The sequence below is a fragment of the Symphalangus syndactylus genome, chromosome 17 (assembly GCF_028878055.3).
Source record: "Symphalangus syndactylus isolate Jambi chromosome 17, NHGRI_mSymSyn1-v2.1_pri, whole genome shotgun sequence".
Classification (NCBI taxonomy): domain Eukaryota; kingdom Metazoa; phylum Chordata; class Mammalia; order Primates; family Hylobatidae; genus Symphalangus; species Symphalangus syndactylus.
The window spans coordinates 89,369,339-89,384,240 of NC_072439.2; the positions used below are offsets into that span (position 1 = coordinate 89,369,339).

At 44.1% G+C, this 14,902-nt stretch overlaps 1 protein-coding gene across 1 annotated transcript; it reads right to left on the bottom strand.

Annotated features, from left to right (window-relative positions):
• Positions 1-350: 350 nt before the first annotated feature.
• Positions 351-1,822, bottom strand: SST (somatostatin). Its single transcript, XM_063622325.1, has 2 exons — positions 1,567-1,822; positions 351-716 (listed from the first exon to the last, which is right to left on the bottom strand). Exons 1-2 carry the CDS (start codon positions 1,702-1,704, stop codon positions 504-506), a joined length of 351 nt encoding a protein of 116 aa, XP_063478395.1. The 5' UTR covers positions 1,705-1,822; the 3' UTR covers positions 351-503.
• Positions 1,823-14,902: the final 13,080 nt, after the last annotated feature.

The window sequence follows — 14,902 nt, forward strand, 5'->3', positions numbered from 1 at the left end:
GGTAGATAGTTGGATTTTTCAGCCTAACTATTCATACACACTGATTTCAATAGTCCAACATATAATTTAGGTGTATTTAATATGTAATTAATGTTTATGTCAGCCTCTCCCAGTAATTATCATTGAATTAAAGTTTGACTGCATAGAGTTATGTGAAATTATTTCTGTTTAAAATGACTCATGTTATAATAGTTATCATTTAAAAAGTAAACTTTATTGCCACCGAGAATTTTAAATAGATATTTGTGAACATTGGAGTGCCTGTCTCAAATAACTTTACTGAAACCACCAATCAAGCTTATTATGTATTATTGAACAGAAAGATTTACTCAATAGAAATCAAATTCACATTTTTCATAATTTCACCATAATTTTATTTTATATTTACAGTTTTCAATTTCTAATGCAAGGGTCTCGCTGAAGATTTGGAGGATTAGGGAAGAGAGATGGGGTGTGGGGGCGAGGGATCAGAGGTCTGATATGGACAATACTAATTAAGAAAGCTAACAGGATGTGAAAGTCTTCCAGAAGAAATTCTTGCAGCCAGCTTTGCGTTCTCGGGGTGCCATAGCCGGGTTGGAGTTAGCAGATCTCTGCAGCTCAAGCCTCATTTCATCCTGGTCAGCAGCCTGGGACAGATCCTCAGGTTCCAGGGCATCATTCTCTGTCTGGTTGGGTTCAGACAGAAGCTCTGCCAAGAAGTACTTGGCCAGTTCCTGTATAGGGCAGAAGGCATAGAAAAAGAGAGAAAGAGAAGTGGGGAGGACAATGGAAAAAATTTGAAAAGCCTAAATTAAAGAACAGATTTGGTCACACACAAAATCCAGTTTTTACAGCTGCGTATTTTTTGTTACATTTAAAATCAATCAAGGATATAAAAATAAGGATAGTTGCTATAATTACCAAGTTACACAAAAAGGCTTTAAGAGCTCAAATGTTTCTGCAACCTTTCTGTCCCTGTAGACTTAACACACACACACACACGCACGCACACACACACACACACACAGACCGTTCTGGTAAGATAAAGTGTGTGCCAACAGTTTAATTCAATTTTCATATCACGAGCTACAAAGTAGAATTGTTTTACCATTTTTACCAAGTAAACTGTAGGGAACGAGACTTCTCACAATCTCGAGCATACGGCGTTCGGTCTTTAGATTGCCCCTTTGCCCTAGTCCCGACGTTTGGAAGTGAGGTACGCTAAGAGGTAGCAGCTTCAGAGGTCTGCGTTTCAGCACCTGGGTCAGCGCTTCCCAGGGTCAGCACCAGGGATAGACGCCATCATCGCTTCGTGCCCAACTACCCAGGTCTTGGAATTTTCTTGAATGCCAAGTAAGAACTCACCTGAACTGTGACCGACTGCGCTTATCATGGGGAAAAAAAGAGTTAGAAGGGGATTCTAGCCTTTGAAAGTTTTCTCAAGAGCTTTGGGAGCTGAGGGACCCAGAAAATCACCGAAACTCTTTAGAAGGATTAAGCATCCCATACGTCCAAACCAATGGGGCAGGAGCAAGGCTTAGGGAGGGCTGGAGAATCCGGGAGACGTCGAGGGAGTCTCCTTACCTGCTTCCCTGCGGCAGCAGCCAGGGACTTCTGCAGAAACTGACGGAGTCTGGGGTCCGAGGGAGCGCCGGTGACACCGCCCAGGGCCAGGACGATGGACAGCGCAGCCAGCGCGCACTGGAGGCGGCAGGACAGCATCTCGCGGCGCCGGGAAAGCCGAGCTGGAGAGTGGCTGGTCAAACTCTAGGCGCGGATCAGCAGGCAGCAGCGATGGCTCTGAACCTCGCTCCTAAAGCGGCTTGTGTGCTCTCAACCGTCTCCCTCTGTTTTAAACTCTCTCTCTGACGTCAGGCTAGGAGGCGCCCCCAGATCTCACCGGCCCTTTTACGCACCATTAGCCTCGCAAAATCAATCACAGAAGACAGGGGAGGCGACAAGATCTAAAGTGGCTTACTTAAAAAAAAAAAAATACTGCACACGCACAGGCACACACAATTCCACATGCCACACGATTTATACAATCTTTTATTTTCACTCAGTGCTATGAGCATACACATTCCATAATTTCACTCCCACACATGCACACTCAATTACACACAAACAGAGGCTCAAACACTCAGCTCTTAAAGAGCACATACACTATTACCCTTAAATGCACATAAATGTACCCAGACAACTCCATCTGTCATCACACTCTAACATTTTAGGAAGGCCCAACAAGCAAAAGGGCATGTGTGTGCCAGGTGCAGATCAGAATCATTCCTCTAATAACAGATTTGAGAATGAAATATGGACAGTAGAAGGACTGAGCCCTCTTTATTTCCTCTGTTATCTCATAAAAAGGCTTGAAGATGTAACGGGGCTCTAAAATAACTTCACTTTTCTCTACAATGGGGGAGAAGGTACCTCTGGCTCACCCTCCCTCCCTGTTTGTCAGCAACTGAGACTTCTGATCTACCTGCCTTTCTATTGTGACCATATATATGTATGAGTGTGTGTATATGTACGGGAGGGAAAGAGAGAGAGAGAGATTGAAATTGACTTCATTTTGGTGCTGAGAAATTTAGAGCTGGAGGGCAATCTAAGAAATTATTCAATAAACCTCAGAATTTGAATCAGTAAGGCAGAGTAATGGTCAGTAAATTGTTCTCATTCACATACTGCACACTTTGAGCAAAACCAGACCTCCACATTCCAAAGCCAGAGTTCCTTCTACTGAGCTCTGAGTTTTCTAACAGATTCCTGGCCAGTAAGCATAGTTTTATGTCAGGAAGCCCCAGTTTAGACATATAAGGTCTAGGAACTCCCAGAACATATGTGACCACTATTGTATGTCTGTATGTGAAAAGGATCAAAAGATTCTTAAATTCAGCTCTGCCTGATCTCCTAGAAACAAAGGAAGTTTAAGAAAACCTGTCCTTGAATTCTGATTGAACTCTGGTTAAATATTTACTGTTCAGGCCAGAGTTCTGACTGCTTTTATCTAAACAGTTCCTTACCAAGGAAGGACCAGCTAATTTCCTAGCATGGACGAGATGATCCCTACAGGATCTTTAAGAGCCGATATCTTATGAGCTTCAAAAAAGCCAATATTAGCTAAGAAGATATGCTGCATCTCTGGAAACCATACGAAGCTCACATTATGTATTAAAATATTCTCAGTACTTAGACCCAAACCACAGTGTTGAGAGGCAGTAGGCTTTGGAAAGTATCCTGAATGGCTTGAATAATTGTCACTATTTCTTTTTGTGCCTGTAATCCAAGGCAAAGAGGAAATGCACAGCAAGAAGTGTTAAAGCTTCCAGGTCTTGACAAGGCCAGCCAAGACTAAGCACAAAGTGGGGCATTAAAAAGTCATTCACATGTGTTGGAGTAGTCTAAGAGATCAATGAATCTGGAGCTGTGGAACCCAGCCCTAGGAAATACATGTTATATCCTCTAAATCTTGCAACTCTCTTTGGCGTCTGACTAAGGACTCAGAGTTTAGTTCTGTCACTGTGACTGTCTCTAGGTACCTCCAAATGATCTCGTATCTCCTGTACCCAGGATGTGGTCTTTGGCATTCCCACTGAGTAGGAAAGGAGGATTTTTCTAAAGCAGGAGCCAGCTGAAGAACAAATAGCAGCTCCCCATCTTCCCATGTGCTCTAGGATCTCTTCTGTCTCCTTCCCCAGACGCTTGCTCCCTTCTTTCCACATCCCTGTCCTCTCCCTCTACACTTTCTTCTCCTTCTTATTCCTCCTTTTCCTTAACCTTTCTGCAAATCTATCTTTCAGCATTTTCCTCACTCAATCCTTCTTTTGTTTCCTCTGTTGACTCTGTATCCCCATTCCTTTGTTTTTCTTGCTCTTCTCAATCATTTTCTGACTTTTGTCTGGCTCAGCCCAGCTCTTTCCCTGCCTTCTCACCCTGCTTAGCCAGTGCCTATCCCAGTCTCTGCCTCAAGACATCTCTCCTTCTCTTGTCTCCCCTCTTCTCTTCTTCCCTTCTCAACTGCTTCTCACCAAAAACAAAGAAACAAACAAAAAACCTCATGATCTCTATCTGTTTAAGTACCTACTTATGAATAGTAAACAGTTGCTTCCCTCATACCCTGCTGAAGAGCTGAGGTTGTAAATGAGATGACTTATGGGTTTTGCTTTTGTTGTTTTATAACTCCTGGAGAGTTATGAGTCTAAGAACCACTTATCAGAGAAGCCAGGACAAAAAGGGACATAAATCCTCCCTTGAGCCCTCCATGGCCAGTTATAGCTTAAAGGTTGGTTTAGCATGAAGCACTTCAAACTTTCCCAACCTGAGCCTTCTGTAATCAACCCCCAGGGCATCTCTCCCAAGTCTCAAAGCTGGAAGGGAAAAGTGGTTTGTGGTTATATTGGGGACCCTATTGCCCAGACCAACCGAGCTCACTAGGAATCCTTACCCAATCCTCTGTGGCTCACAAAGCACTTTCTCATCCAACACTTCAGGGCGTGCTATTCCCACCTCACAGAGGAGGAAACTGAGGTCCTGAGACCTTCAGTGCCTTACACGAGGGCACACAGGCAGGAAGTGGCATGGTCACAGGGAAAATGTTACTTCACTTGAGAATGCTTCATGATTCCCTGACTCAGAGATGCCAGAGATTCCTGGCTGAGCCATCTGCGGCTGGTATACGTGCACCTCTAGAAGGCATCCACGCCTCTTTCATGTGCAGCTTTTTCTGGACAGGATATGATTTTCCACCTCCTTTGTGGAATGTACATTTTGGAGTGACTACCTGCCAATATAAGGAGTAGAGACTTATTTTAATAAAAAGCAACGTAATCTGTGAATAGACATAGACATTCAATATTAAGCAATGCAAGGAAGGAGAAAGTGTCTGTACTGGGAGTCAAGAGACCTGGGCTCTAGTCTGGTTCTGCCACAACCAACTGTGGGACATCCTCTCTGGGCCTTGGTTCTTTATTTGCAAAATAAAACTTGGCAGGTCATCTTTGTGGTTCCCTCCAGCTCTGATAATTAATGAGTATAAATTTGAGGAAATAAAAAGGCAAAGTAGAATATACTGTTACATTAAGATGTTATTATTTTCTCAAGATGAGAATTTTATATTGGAAGAGAACCTGGTTTTTATGTAATATCAGAAAGGAGGCTGGGTGCAGAGGATATTTCCCAGGCCTATTAGAAGATGTGCTCTTGACTCTTGCTTCTGCTACTGACCTGCCTTTCTCACTCTGGACCTCAATTTCTCCATCCATAAAATTGATTCTCTCAACCTCTTTCTACAGCTAATTCCTGAGAAACTTTGCTAGACAGATGCCAGTGATATAGCAGTGAACTGGATAGACATAGTCCTCATGAGAAAGACAAAGAATAAACATGTTAATCAACATGTATTAGGGTTAAAGCAAAGTATAGAGCATAATGGTAGGGGGAAGTTACTTCTGAGGAGGAGCTCTTTGAACAGAGCTCTTTGAGGCAAGGGAGCCAGCCATACGAATATCTGAATAAAGATATCTCCAACTCAGGTGGAAGTATGATCAGTGCAAAGACCTGAGGCAGAAGTATGCTTGGTAGATGCAAAGAGCAGCAACAAGGCAAGGACTTGAACAGAGTGGTTAAAGCAGAGAGGGTTAGGAGATGAGGTCAGCAAGGCGGACCAGGACCAGATAACAGGAAGCCTTGAAGGCTGTGGCAGGGAAACCATTTTGAGCAAGAAAACTGACCTGCTTTGATTCTTTTAAAAAATAATGCCTTCTGCTCAGTGGGGAATTAACTGTAGGAAAGCAAGAGTTCAAGAAAGGAGATAACCTAAGAGTCTAAGAAGTGTTTAAGAGAAGAAGAGACAGGGCAAAAGGAACACAGATTTTCTTTGAAATGTCTCATGGCCAACTGTGTGGGTTTGCATAAAGGGACTTTGAAACTTCCCAATACAAGCCCTTTGCTCCCAACACTCAGGGCCCATCTCAACTCCCAAGTTCCAAAGGCTGGGAGCAGGGAGGTGTTTTGTGTTTTTTTTGCTGGGGATCCTGTGCTCTAGACCTAGTTCAGGTGACATAAGATGATGTTTGGGGCTAAGGTGGTAGCCATGAAGAAGGTGAGGACTGGTTAGACTTAAAGTTCATTCTGAAGTATAGTAAGCAGGATACAATGATGGTTTATTTGGATACCAAGTTAAGGAAATGAGAAGAACCATCAAAAATGCCTAGAGAGTCATCCAGATGCTCTCTCAAATGCCTTTAAGTTTCACAAATTCCAGAGAGGTCAAGAAGTGGATTTATGCTAAAAACTTCTCCTGGACATTTTGCAATTTTCCAGACAGAAGAAAGTGAGGAAAAAAGTCAGTGGGGAGAAACAACATGGAACAGCAAAAACAGCCATGGGCTGGGAGTCTGAGGCCCCAGGCTTAAGTACTCAGTTTGTATCTGCTTAAAATGGACCTGATTATCCTCTCTTTTTCTGAAACAAGATTTGAGAACCAAATAAGACCATGTAAGTGAAAATGCTTAGCAGTCCATAAAATGTCACAGGTTTTGTTATTGCTGCTCAGATGGAGGCAACCAGTCCTAAGCTGAAGGTGATTCCAATGAACCAGTCAATCACTTTGGGAGCTGGAGACCCTGCTGAGGCTCTGACCCAAGAAGCATGCAGGCCTTTCTCACTGGGAATGTGTAGGGTGTGATTTAAAGGTCTAGGAAGATCTCACAGAAATGCAGCAGATGGGTGGAGAAATCCCTCCATTAGAAAATAGTCTCTTCTTCCTTACATATACTTACCTTGGAGGTATAACACATTAAAACTTAGTAACTATTAACATTTTAATGTGGATTCATTTGTTGAATTGTCGTCTAGATTTATAGCTGGCTAGTGGAAGGTTTGATTTAAGTAAGCTGGGAGAAGGAGATCAATTTGGAGCAAGAAACCATGCAGCAGAGGACAGATTGCACGAGATGAGCTGTTGGGGATGGCGGGAGGCTATGAGCCTGTAGACTCTTCAAGGGTGCTTGGATGAAAATCACATAGGGACCTTTTCTTCTAAGCAATCCCACCATCATGGAGCACAAGAATTAAAAGTTGCAACCCTCCAGGGGCTTCCATTCAGCTGGAAAATTTCCAGCTCAAGCCCCTGAAACTGCTGATTGTAGAAGAGCCAGACTTCCCTGCCAAACTGACTTTCACCAGCTTTCACAAAGCCTAGGCTGAAGTGATTGCTTTAGGTAATAAAGGGTGAAAGACACGTAAGGTTACCTGTTCCTTGGAGAGGGGTTGGTGGTGACATCTCAGGCTCATTTCTTGCAGCAGTCTCCTATCCTGTCACTTTCTAGCTCAAAAGCTGTAAATGAGTCCCCAGTGCCAACGTGTTCAAATGCATACACAGCAGCCTGACAGTTGTGTTTCCTTCGTGACTTTCCTATGAGTCTCCCTCTTCATGGTTCCTTGTCTGCCAGCCCTCCTAATCCCTCTAACCACTCACTCTTCCCTGTACCCTCCCACCTCCATTTGCACACGCCGTTTCCTCTCCTGGAATATCTTTAACCCGTCTCTAACTAATAAGATACTGTAGCCTATTCTAAGATGTTTCTGAGGGCTTCTCACTTAGAATCAACGGGGTCCACTCCTGTGTCCAAAAGTGTGCCTTTCGTGCCCCTAGTAGAGACACTCACATATTTCTGTTCCTTGGGAGTCTGTGAGGTATGTCTCATCTAAAAGTGTCAAGGCTCTCAGGAGGCTGAGGCGGGTGGATCACTTCAGGTCAAGAGTTCGAGACCAGCCTGGCCAACATGGTGAAACCCGTCTCTACTAAAAATTTTTAAAATACAAAAATTAGCCAGGCATGGTGGCGGGTGCCTATAATCCCAGCTACTCAGGAGGCTGAGGCAGGAGAATCACTTGAACCCAGGAGCCAGAGGCTGCAGTGAGTCGAGATCATGCCACTGCACTCCAGCCCAGGCAACAGAGCAAAAGCTCCATCTCAAAAAATAAAAAATAAAAATAAAAGTCTCGAGGCTTACTGAGGGTAGATCCCTTGTCTCAGCTATCTTTACTTCCTCCTCAGTGACTATGAAAATGTTAAGCACAGAGTATTTGTTGAAAAATGATGGTTGAGTTGAAGACAAATTTCTCTGTCCTTATTTGTGGGTCTCTGTGGATTCTGTAAGTAGGACACGCATAATGAAAGGCGGTTAACTGAGGTCTGTATTACTTGACACACACAAACACACATAACCCCCAACCCTGGGTAGCTGATACTTTCAGGAACACATATCTATTGATCCCTTAGTCATCTCTGAGCTTCAAAAAGAACAAAAGCTCAGTGTAAATGTTCCTATATATTAAGAACTAACTGAATCTGTTATGTGAGTATGCTAACATAGTCACTGAAAATATAAGAGTCTTCATATTGATTGGAAGGCCGAGGGAGGAAAGATCTATTTGCCACTGAAATAGGCACATGTTCCTGGTGCCATAGAAGTGAAAAACAGTGCTAACTCACCTCTGTGTAGTATTTCACAATTGCTTAAGTGTGTTAATAACATAATGACCCCAACCAGGCAAGGAAATGGAGGCCTAAGTTACATAGCTAGTGTGCAGCTGGGCTGATGTCTGAGCCCTCATTGTCATTCCCGCGTTTCCTTTCTCAGAGGAAAGGTAAGGTATGTAAGGAAGTTTTGTTCCTAATTCTCTCAGCTTCCTTTTCTCTTTGTGGGTCCACTGGACTCTCCAGAAGCTTCTCACTTGTTGCTCTGATTTCTGCTCAGGGCTTCGCGATTAAATAAAATCGAACAGTGTTCCACCCCACTATGCCACCCAGAGAATATCTCCCACTTTACTTGACCTATTTTCCTTCCTAAAACAAGGCATTAAACCTGAGGTTTTCCATGAGCCCTCCCAGGGCAGTCAACAAGGGAGGTGCTATCTTGGTCAGATCCCTCCAGTGCAGGGCCTGGGAAATGAGGCCAGAAATCAATGGCCCTGTCCCATGGAACAGTGGAAAATACATGGCAAAGTTTCCTTTTGAGATGATCCACAAAACTCCATTTTGAAAAAGTATGATAGAAGCCACATAAACACAAAAATCCCCCATGGAATGAAAGTTTCTCTGCAACAGTTCCAATTTTCTCACACTCAAATTTGTTAGTATTACTTTAGACAGGTGGTTCCTAACCTTGGCTTCACACCAGGATTGCCTGAGAAACATTTATAAACCATAGATGCTTGGATCCCAACTGAAGTGATTCTGATTCACAGATCTGGGCTGGGCTCAGATATCTGTATCTTTTAAAAGCCTAATTCGAATCTGAAACTGGATTTTTACCATCCTAGAAAACTATTAGGTCATAAACCACTGCCCACTGTCATTCCTCTCTTATCTCACTTGGCTCTGTTCCTTCTTCCCTCTCCCTGTCATCTTTCTCTTACATTTGTCTCTATTTTCTTCCTTTTTTTGCTTTGCTCTTGTCCCTGTCAATCTTCTGTCTCATTTTTCTTTTTATTATTCTGGCTCCTATTTGTCTCTTCTTACTCAACCACTACTCCCCTTTTCCCTCTTGAGAACACCAGGGGCGATGAGGCTGGCTTTGCCTTGTTGGGGCTAAAGCACCTGCTTTATTGACTTTCCTGTTATTACTGCTAGAGTTGAGGGCAGGGGCAGGACCGAAGCCAGAAATGGATCCACCTACTGACCAGAAACTAAGAAATGGTCTAGTCCCACCCCTCAGTTTACATATGGAAAAATCAAAGCCAAGAGAAGGGAAAGGGCCCTCTTAAGGCCACATAACTAGTTTCAGAGTCAGAACCTCGGTTTTTTGTTTGTTTGTTCGTTTTTGTTTTGTTTTTGTTTTTGAGACAGAGTCTTGCTCTGTCACCCAGGCTGGAGTGCAGTGGTGTCATCTCGGCTCACTGCAACCTCTGCCTCCAGGGCTCAAGCGATTCTCCTGCCTCAGCCTCCCAAGTAGCTGGGACTACAGGGGCGCGCCATCACGCCCAGCTAATTTTTGTATTTTTAGTAGAGACGGGGTTTTACCACATTCACCAGGATGGTCTCAATCTCTCGACCTTGTGATCCACCCACCTTGGTCTCCCAAAGTGCTGTGAGCCACCACGCCCAGCCGAACCTCTGATTTTTAATTCTATCTTCTCTCCTTGACACAAGTACACTGTGAGATTCCTTGAATCTCTCTGACCAAGTGGTTGAAATATTGTTGCAAGATTGGCAATTCTTGTCCTGTTCTGTATGTTCCTGACAGTCAGCCTAAAGCCAAATCCCATTCCCTGATAAGGGTATTATTCTACAGAGAAAGCTCTGGGGATTCATGTGCAGAGATTTGGAGATCTCCAGGTTGGACCTTCATGCTTTGTGTCTTTATCCTTTTCTGGCTGTGCATTTCCTAATCTTACAAAACAACCAGACCTGTCCCTCATCGCATGCTTCTGGGATGCTTCCGCCCACTGGAGAGAATGCTGTTGTTAAGCTGAGTTCTCCTGCCCTCTGCTGGCTTGACTGATAGAAGGCGTCATCTAAAATTTTAGGGCAGGATTTCGTTCCTTCTTTTATTTACTTCACCAAGTTTTTAAGAGTGCTCACTATTAAAAAGGGTGCTCACTATGCACTATGTCATTGGTGCTGCAGTTGCAGAGAAGCACGCAAAATAAACTCTTCCGTCAAACATTCAGTTATTAAACACTTTGTGCCAGTGTCTGGGCTGGGCATTCAGAGACTTGGCTTCAACAAGAAGTCAAGATTTGGTAGCTTTTATAGATTTTTGTTCTGAGCCATAAAATCAAAGAATCGGCACTAACAGGGACTACAGACACCTTCTAATCCAGTGTATTCATTATAGCTCCTCTAATTAGGTCTAGAGTTCTCTGCACACAGACCTCGGAGACTGTCAACATGGGGAGGACACCTGTCACAGGGATATTATTTCATTGATTAGGATTCTGCCATAAAATCTCACAGAAACAAAGGGTTTCCAGGGGAAGCAATATTTGAAAACTGCCTTTTGGCATGTAATCTGAAAGCTTCTCAGCCTCACAAACCTGTACTTACAATCGATCTCACATTTTTAACTGGTCTTAGTGTTTACTGGCCTAATTCCTTTTTTTTTCACCCGTATCTCACTTTCTTCTGGCCATGAGGTCACCTTCTGGCCCTGAGGCGGGGAGGGCGCCGAAGGAGGTTTCGCATGAGTTGAGCGCTCCCTCTTGTGGCTGTACAGGACATTGCTTCTGTGCCTGGCCGGAGCTCCCTTGGTCCCAGGTCAATCCCAACGTTGTGCCCAGAACTGAGGACAATTCCCTGACCCACAGCCCTCTTCATGCTGCTGTAAAGTGCCAGGGTGGAGTCTCATACACCAGTGACTTTCAGACTTTTTGATGGGAACTTATGTGGGAAAGACATTTTACATCATGACCCAGTGCACTCATGCATGCCCACACGTACATTTCTCAAAACAATATTTACCTTTATTTCTTACAATAAACTATGATATACCTATTATTTTCTATTTTGTTTACTTTTCTGTTCAATGCAGGTTGTAACTGGGTCATTAAGTGTGTGATCCACTCCTGAGTCACCAACATGAGTTTGGAATGCACTGCCTTGAGCCATGGCCCACCTGCATGCACTGCAAGCACCACCCGGCTGGCACTTGGAACTTCTAGGCTGCCGTTCTCTCCATGGCTGCTCATTCCTAAAGAGGCACTGGACAACAGTCCTTGCTGCCCTGGGATGCTGGAACTCCCCTCTTCTCTTATTTCTCTCCTCTGCCTTCCATCTTTTTAGAGGGTCTCGCCGCAGAGCTGCTTAGGTCGCTGGTTGTTAAGACAGCAGTGTTTACCAAGAGCAGCGGGATGAATGGTGGCCCACAAAAGACATGTCCACATTATAACTCCAGGAACCTGTGAACGCAACTTTATTTAGGAAAAAAAAACAAAAGGATCTGTGCAGATATGGTAAGTTGAGGATCTTCAGATAAGAGCATCCTGGATTATCCAGGTAGATCCTAAATCCAAAGATAAGGATACTTACAAGAGACAGAAGGGAAGACACAGACATAGAGACAAAGGCCACATGAAGTCAGACACAGAGTGAAGGGACACAAGCCAAGGAATGCCTGGAGCCACCAGAAGCGAGAAGACACAAGGAATAATTCCACCCTATAGGGTAGAATTGGAAAGAGTGTGGCCTTGCTGACACCTCCATTTCAGATTTCTGTCCGCCAGAACTACAAGAGAATACATTTGCCTTGTTTTAAGCTACTGGTTTGTGGCGATTTATTACAGCAGCCACAGGAAACACGTATAGTAGCCACACTTCTTTCCCCAAGCTCCAAGGGAACCAGACAGAGCTGGATTTGAGTCTGTTCCACACCATACCCGGGACCACTGCTCCCTTCCAAACCCCAAGCTTTTTCATAGAGTCGGGCCCATTCTACCAAACACCTTCTTCTTAAAGATTAGATTAGACGAAGAAACCCTAGAGTCTGCTCTTGTGATGTTGCTCCTACTGCAAGACCCCACTCCACCACACTCCCTTCTGGAAGACATGCCTCGATCAGCTAAACCCCAACTGTGAACATGTTGGAATTTTTTCTCCCAAAGGCTCCTCAAATGTTATGCACATCAGTTGTTAAGGCTGGAAAGCAGGTGTAACATGTCAGTAGGGATGGTGGGTTAGGTGTGAAGATAAAAGCCCAGAAGAGTGAAACGATTTGCCCAAAGCTGCACAGTAAATACGTGGCAGGTGGGTAATTTCTCTGAATGCTAACAACATAAATATGGAGAGTTTCAGGGGTTTTCTCCCTTCCCACTGCATTAAAGGAAAGATAAGATCAAGCCTACCTTTCTCAGGTATATTTTGCCTCAACTCAGCTTTTGACCTGTTTATATCACCAACTGCTTCGCTTGCTTAAGGGAAATCACTGCTGTCTCCTGTTTACCTCAGCTCTGCAGTTCCTTGTCATAAAAATTTTCTGATAAATTGGTGAACCAATGCCATGCCTTAGAGGAAAATAATAATAATAAACTACTGGCTAAGATGCAATTGAAAGCAGGAGTCCCAGGGAAACAGATGTCAGCTTTGGGTTCTTAACAAGAGAACTAGTTGAGCAGAAAAACTGTGTTCTTAGAACCAGGGAGGGGCAAGATAGGCTCTCGTCAGAAAAGATTCCCACAATGAGCAATGAGTGCACGAGATAACTTCCCAATCTCCTCCAGTCCTTAGATTCCATGTCTATCTAGAGCTGTTCCTTCAGACCCTAATCCTTATTTTCTTAAGAGGCCAGGCCAGGTGCGGTGGCTTACGCCTATAATCCCAGCACTTTGGGAGGCCGAGGCAGGCGGATCACCTGAAGTCAGGAGCTCAAGACAAGCCTGCCCAACATGGCGAAACCCCATCTCTACTAAACATACAAAAAGTTAGCCAGGCGTGGTGGCAGGCGCCTGTAATCCCAGCTACTCAGGAGGCTGAGGCAGGAGAATTGCTTGAACCGGGGAGGTGGAGCTTGCAGTGAGCTGAGATCATGCCACTGCACTTCAGCCTGGGCGACAAGAGCAAAACTCCGTCTCAAAAAAAAAAAAAAAAAAGAGGCTGGACCTCTCTGCACACTTTTGACAACTTCAGAGGAGATTGATGCAAAAAACATGCACCATCTTCCTAGAACCTACAACATAGGTTCCCACAACTAAATAATTCTGAAACGAGACAATCTCCTTGTGGTTTGTTGTTGTTTGCTTGCTTATTACAGCAATTATCTTATTGTCTGTCAATAGCATGTTTGCAAGTCTGGCTCCTTGCAAAAGGCTTTGTTGTAAAAAGACTTTCCTCAACAACAAAAGCTGTGCTTTCTGGCCAGGAGCTGTGACTCATGCCTATAATCCCAACACTTTGTGTGGCCAAAGTGAGAGGATCATCTGAGCTCAAGAGTTTGAGACCAGCCTGGCAAACACAGTGAGTCTCTGTCTCCATACAGACAAAAAATAAGTTTTAAAATTTAGTTGGGCATGTTGGCATGCACCTGTAAGTCCTAGCTACTTGGGAGGCTGAGGTGGAAGGATCACTTGAGCCTGGGAGATAGAGGCTGCAGTGAACCGTGATTGCACCACTGCACTCCAGCGTGGGTGACAGAGTGAGACCCTGCCAGAAACAAAAACAAACACAAACATCAAAAATAACTTGTCTCCTGGCACTTTGGGAGGCCGAGGCAGGCAGATCACGAGATCAGGAGATCGAGACCATCCTGGCTAACACGGTGAAACCCCGTCTCTACTAAAAATACAAAAAATTAGCTGGGCGTGGTGGTGGGCGCCTGTAGTCCCAGCTACTTGGGAGGCTGAGGCAGGAGAATGGCGTGAACCCAGGAGGCGGAGCTTGCAGTGACCAGAGATTGCGCCACTGCACTCCAGCCTGGGCGACAGAGCGAGACTCTGTCTCAAAAAAAAAAAAAAAACTTGCCTTCCTGTCATGGCTTCCCTAAAAAATTGTCTGGAAAATACTAATGCAAAATACTTGTGAGATATTGAAGGCATGTTGACTCTAACCTCTGTTCTTACCACTGTCTGTCCTTCCTTTTTGAAGCCACATCTTACTACTCACTTCTTGTAAATTCTTCTTTAGGTGTGTGTTTCTTCTTAGTCTCTCTCCATTGTCATCATAATGGACTACTAATTCAGGACCATATTAGGTCTCCTGTAAACTATTTTAAAATCTTCCTAACTAGCTTTCTCATCATCAGTCCAGTCCTTCCCTCTGCTCTCATTAGCTGCCACTAACTGCTAACCTAGTCTCTTCCAATTTATTCTATTCTGTACGGTCTGAGTCCAATTCTGAATACATATCTGATCATATCATTGTCCCCCTTCAAAACTTCAAATACAAATCACTGTTTCCAAAAAAATACCCACACTCCTTATGCAG

Bases quoted from the DNA above. Each gene is read 5' to 3' on its own strand.
- SST (XM_063622325.1), bottom strand. From the start codon at position 1,704: ATGCTGTCCTGCCGCCTCCAGTGCGCGCTGGCTGCGCTGTCCATCGTC. The intron at 717-1,566 runs GTAAGGAGACTC...TGCCCTATACAG, and splicing joins CTGCTGCCGCAGGGAAGCAG to GAACTGGCCAAGTACTTCTT.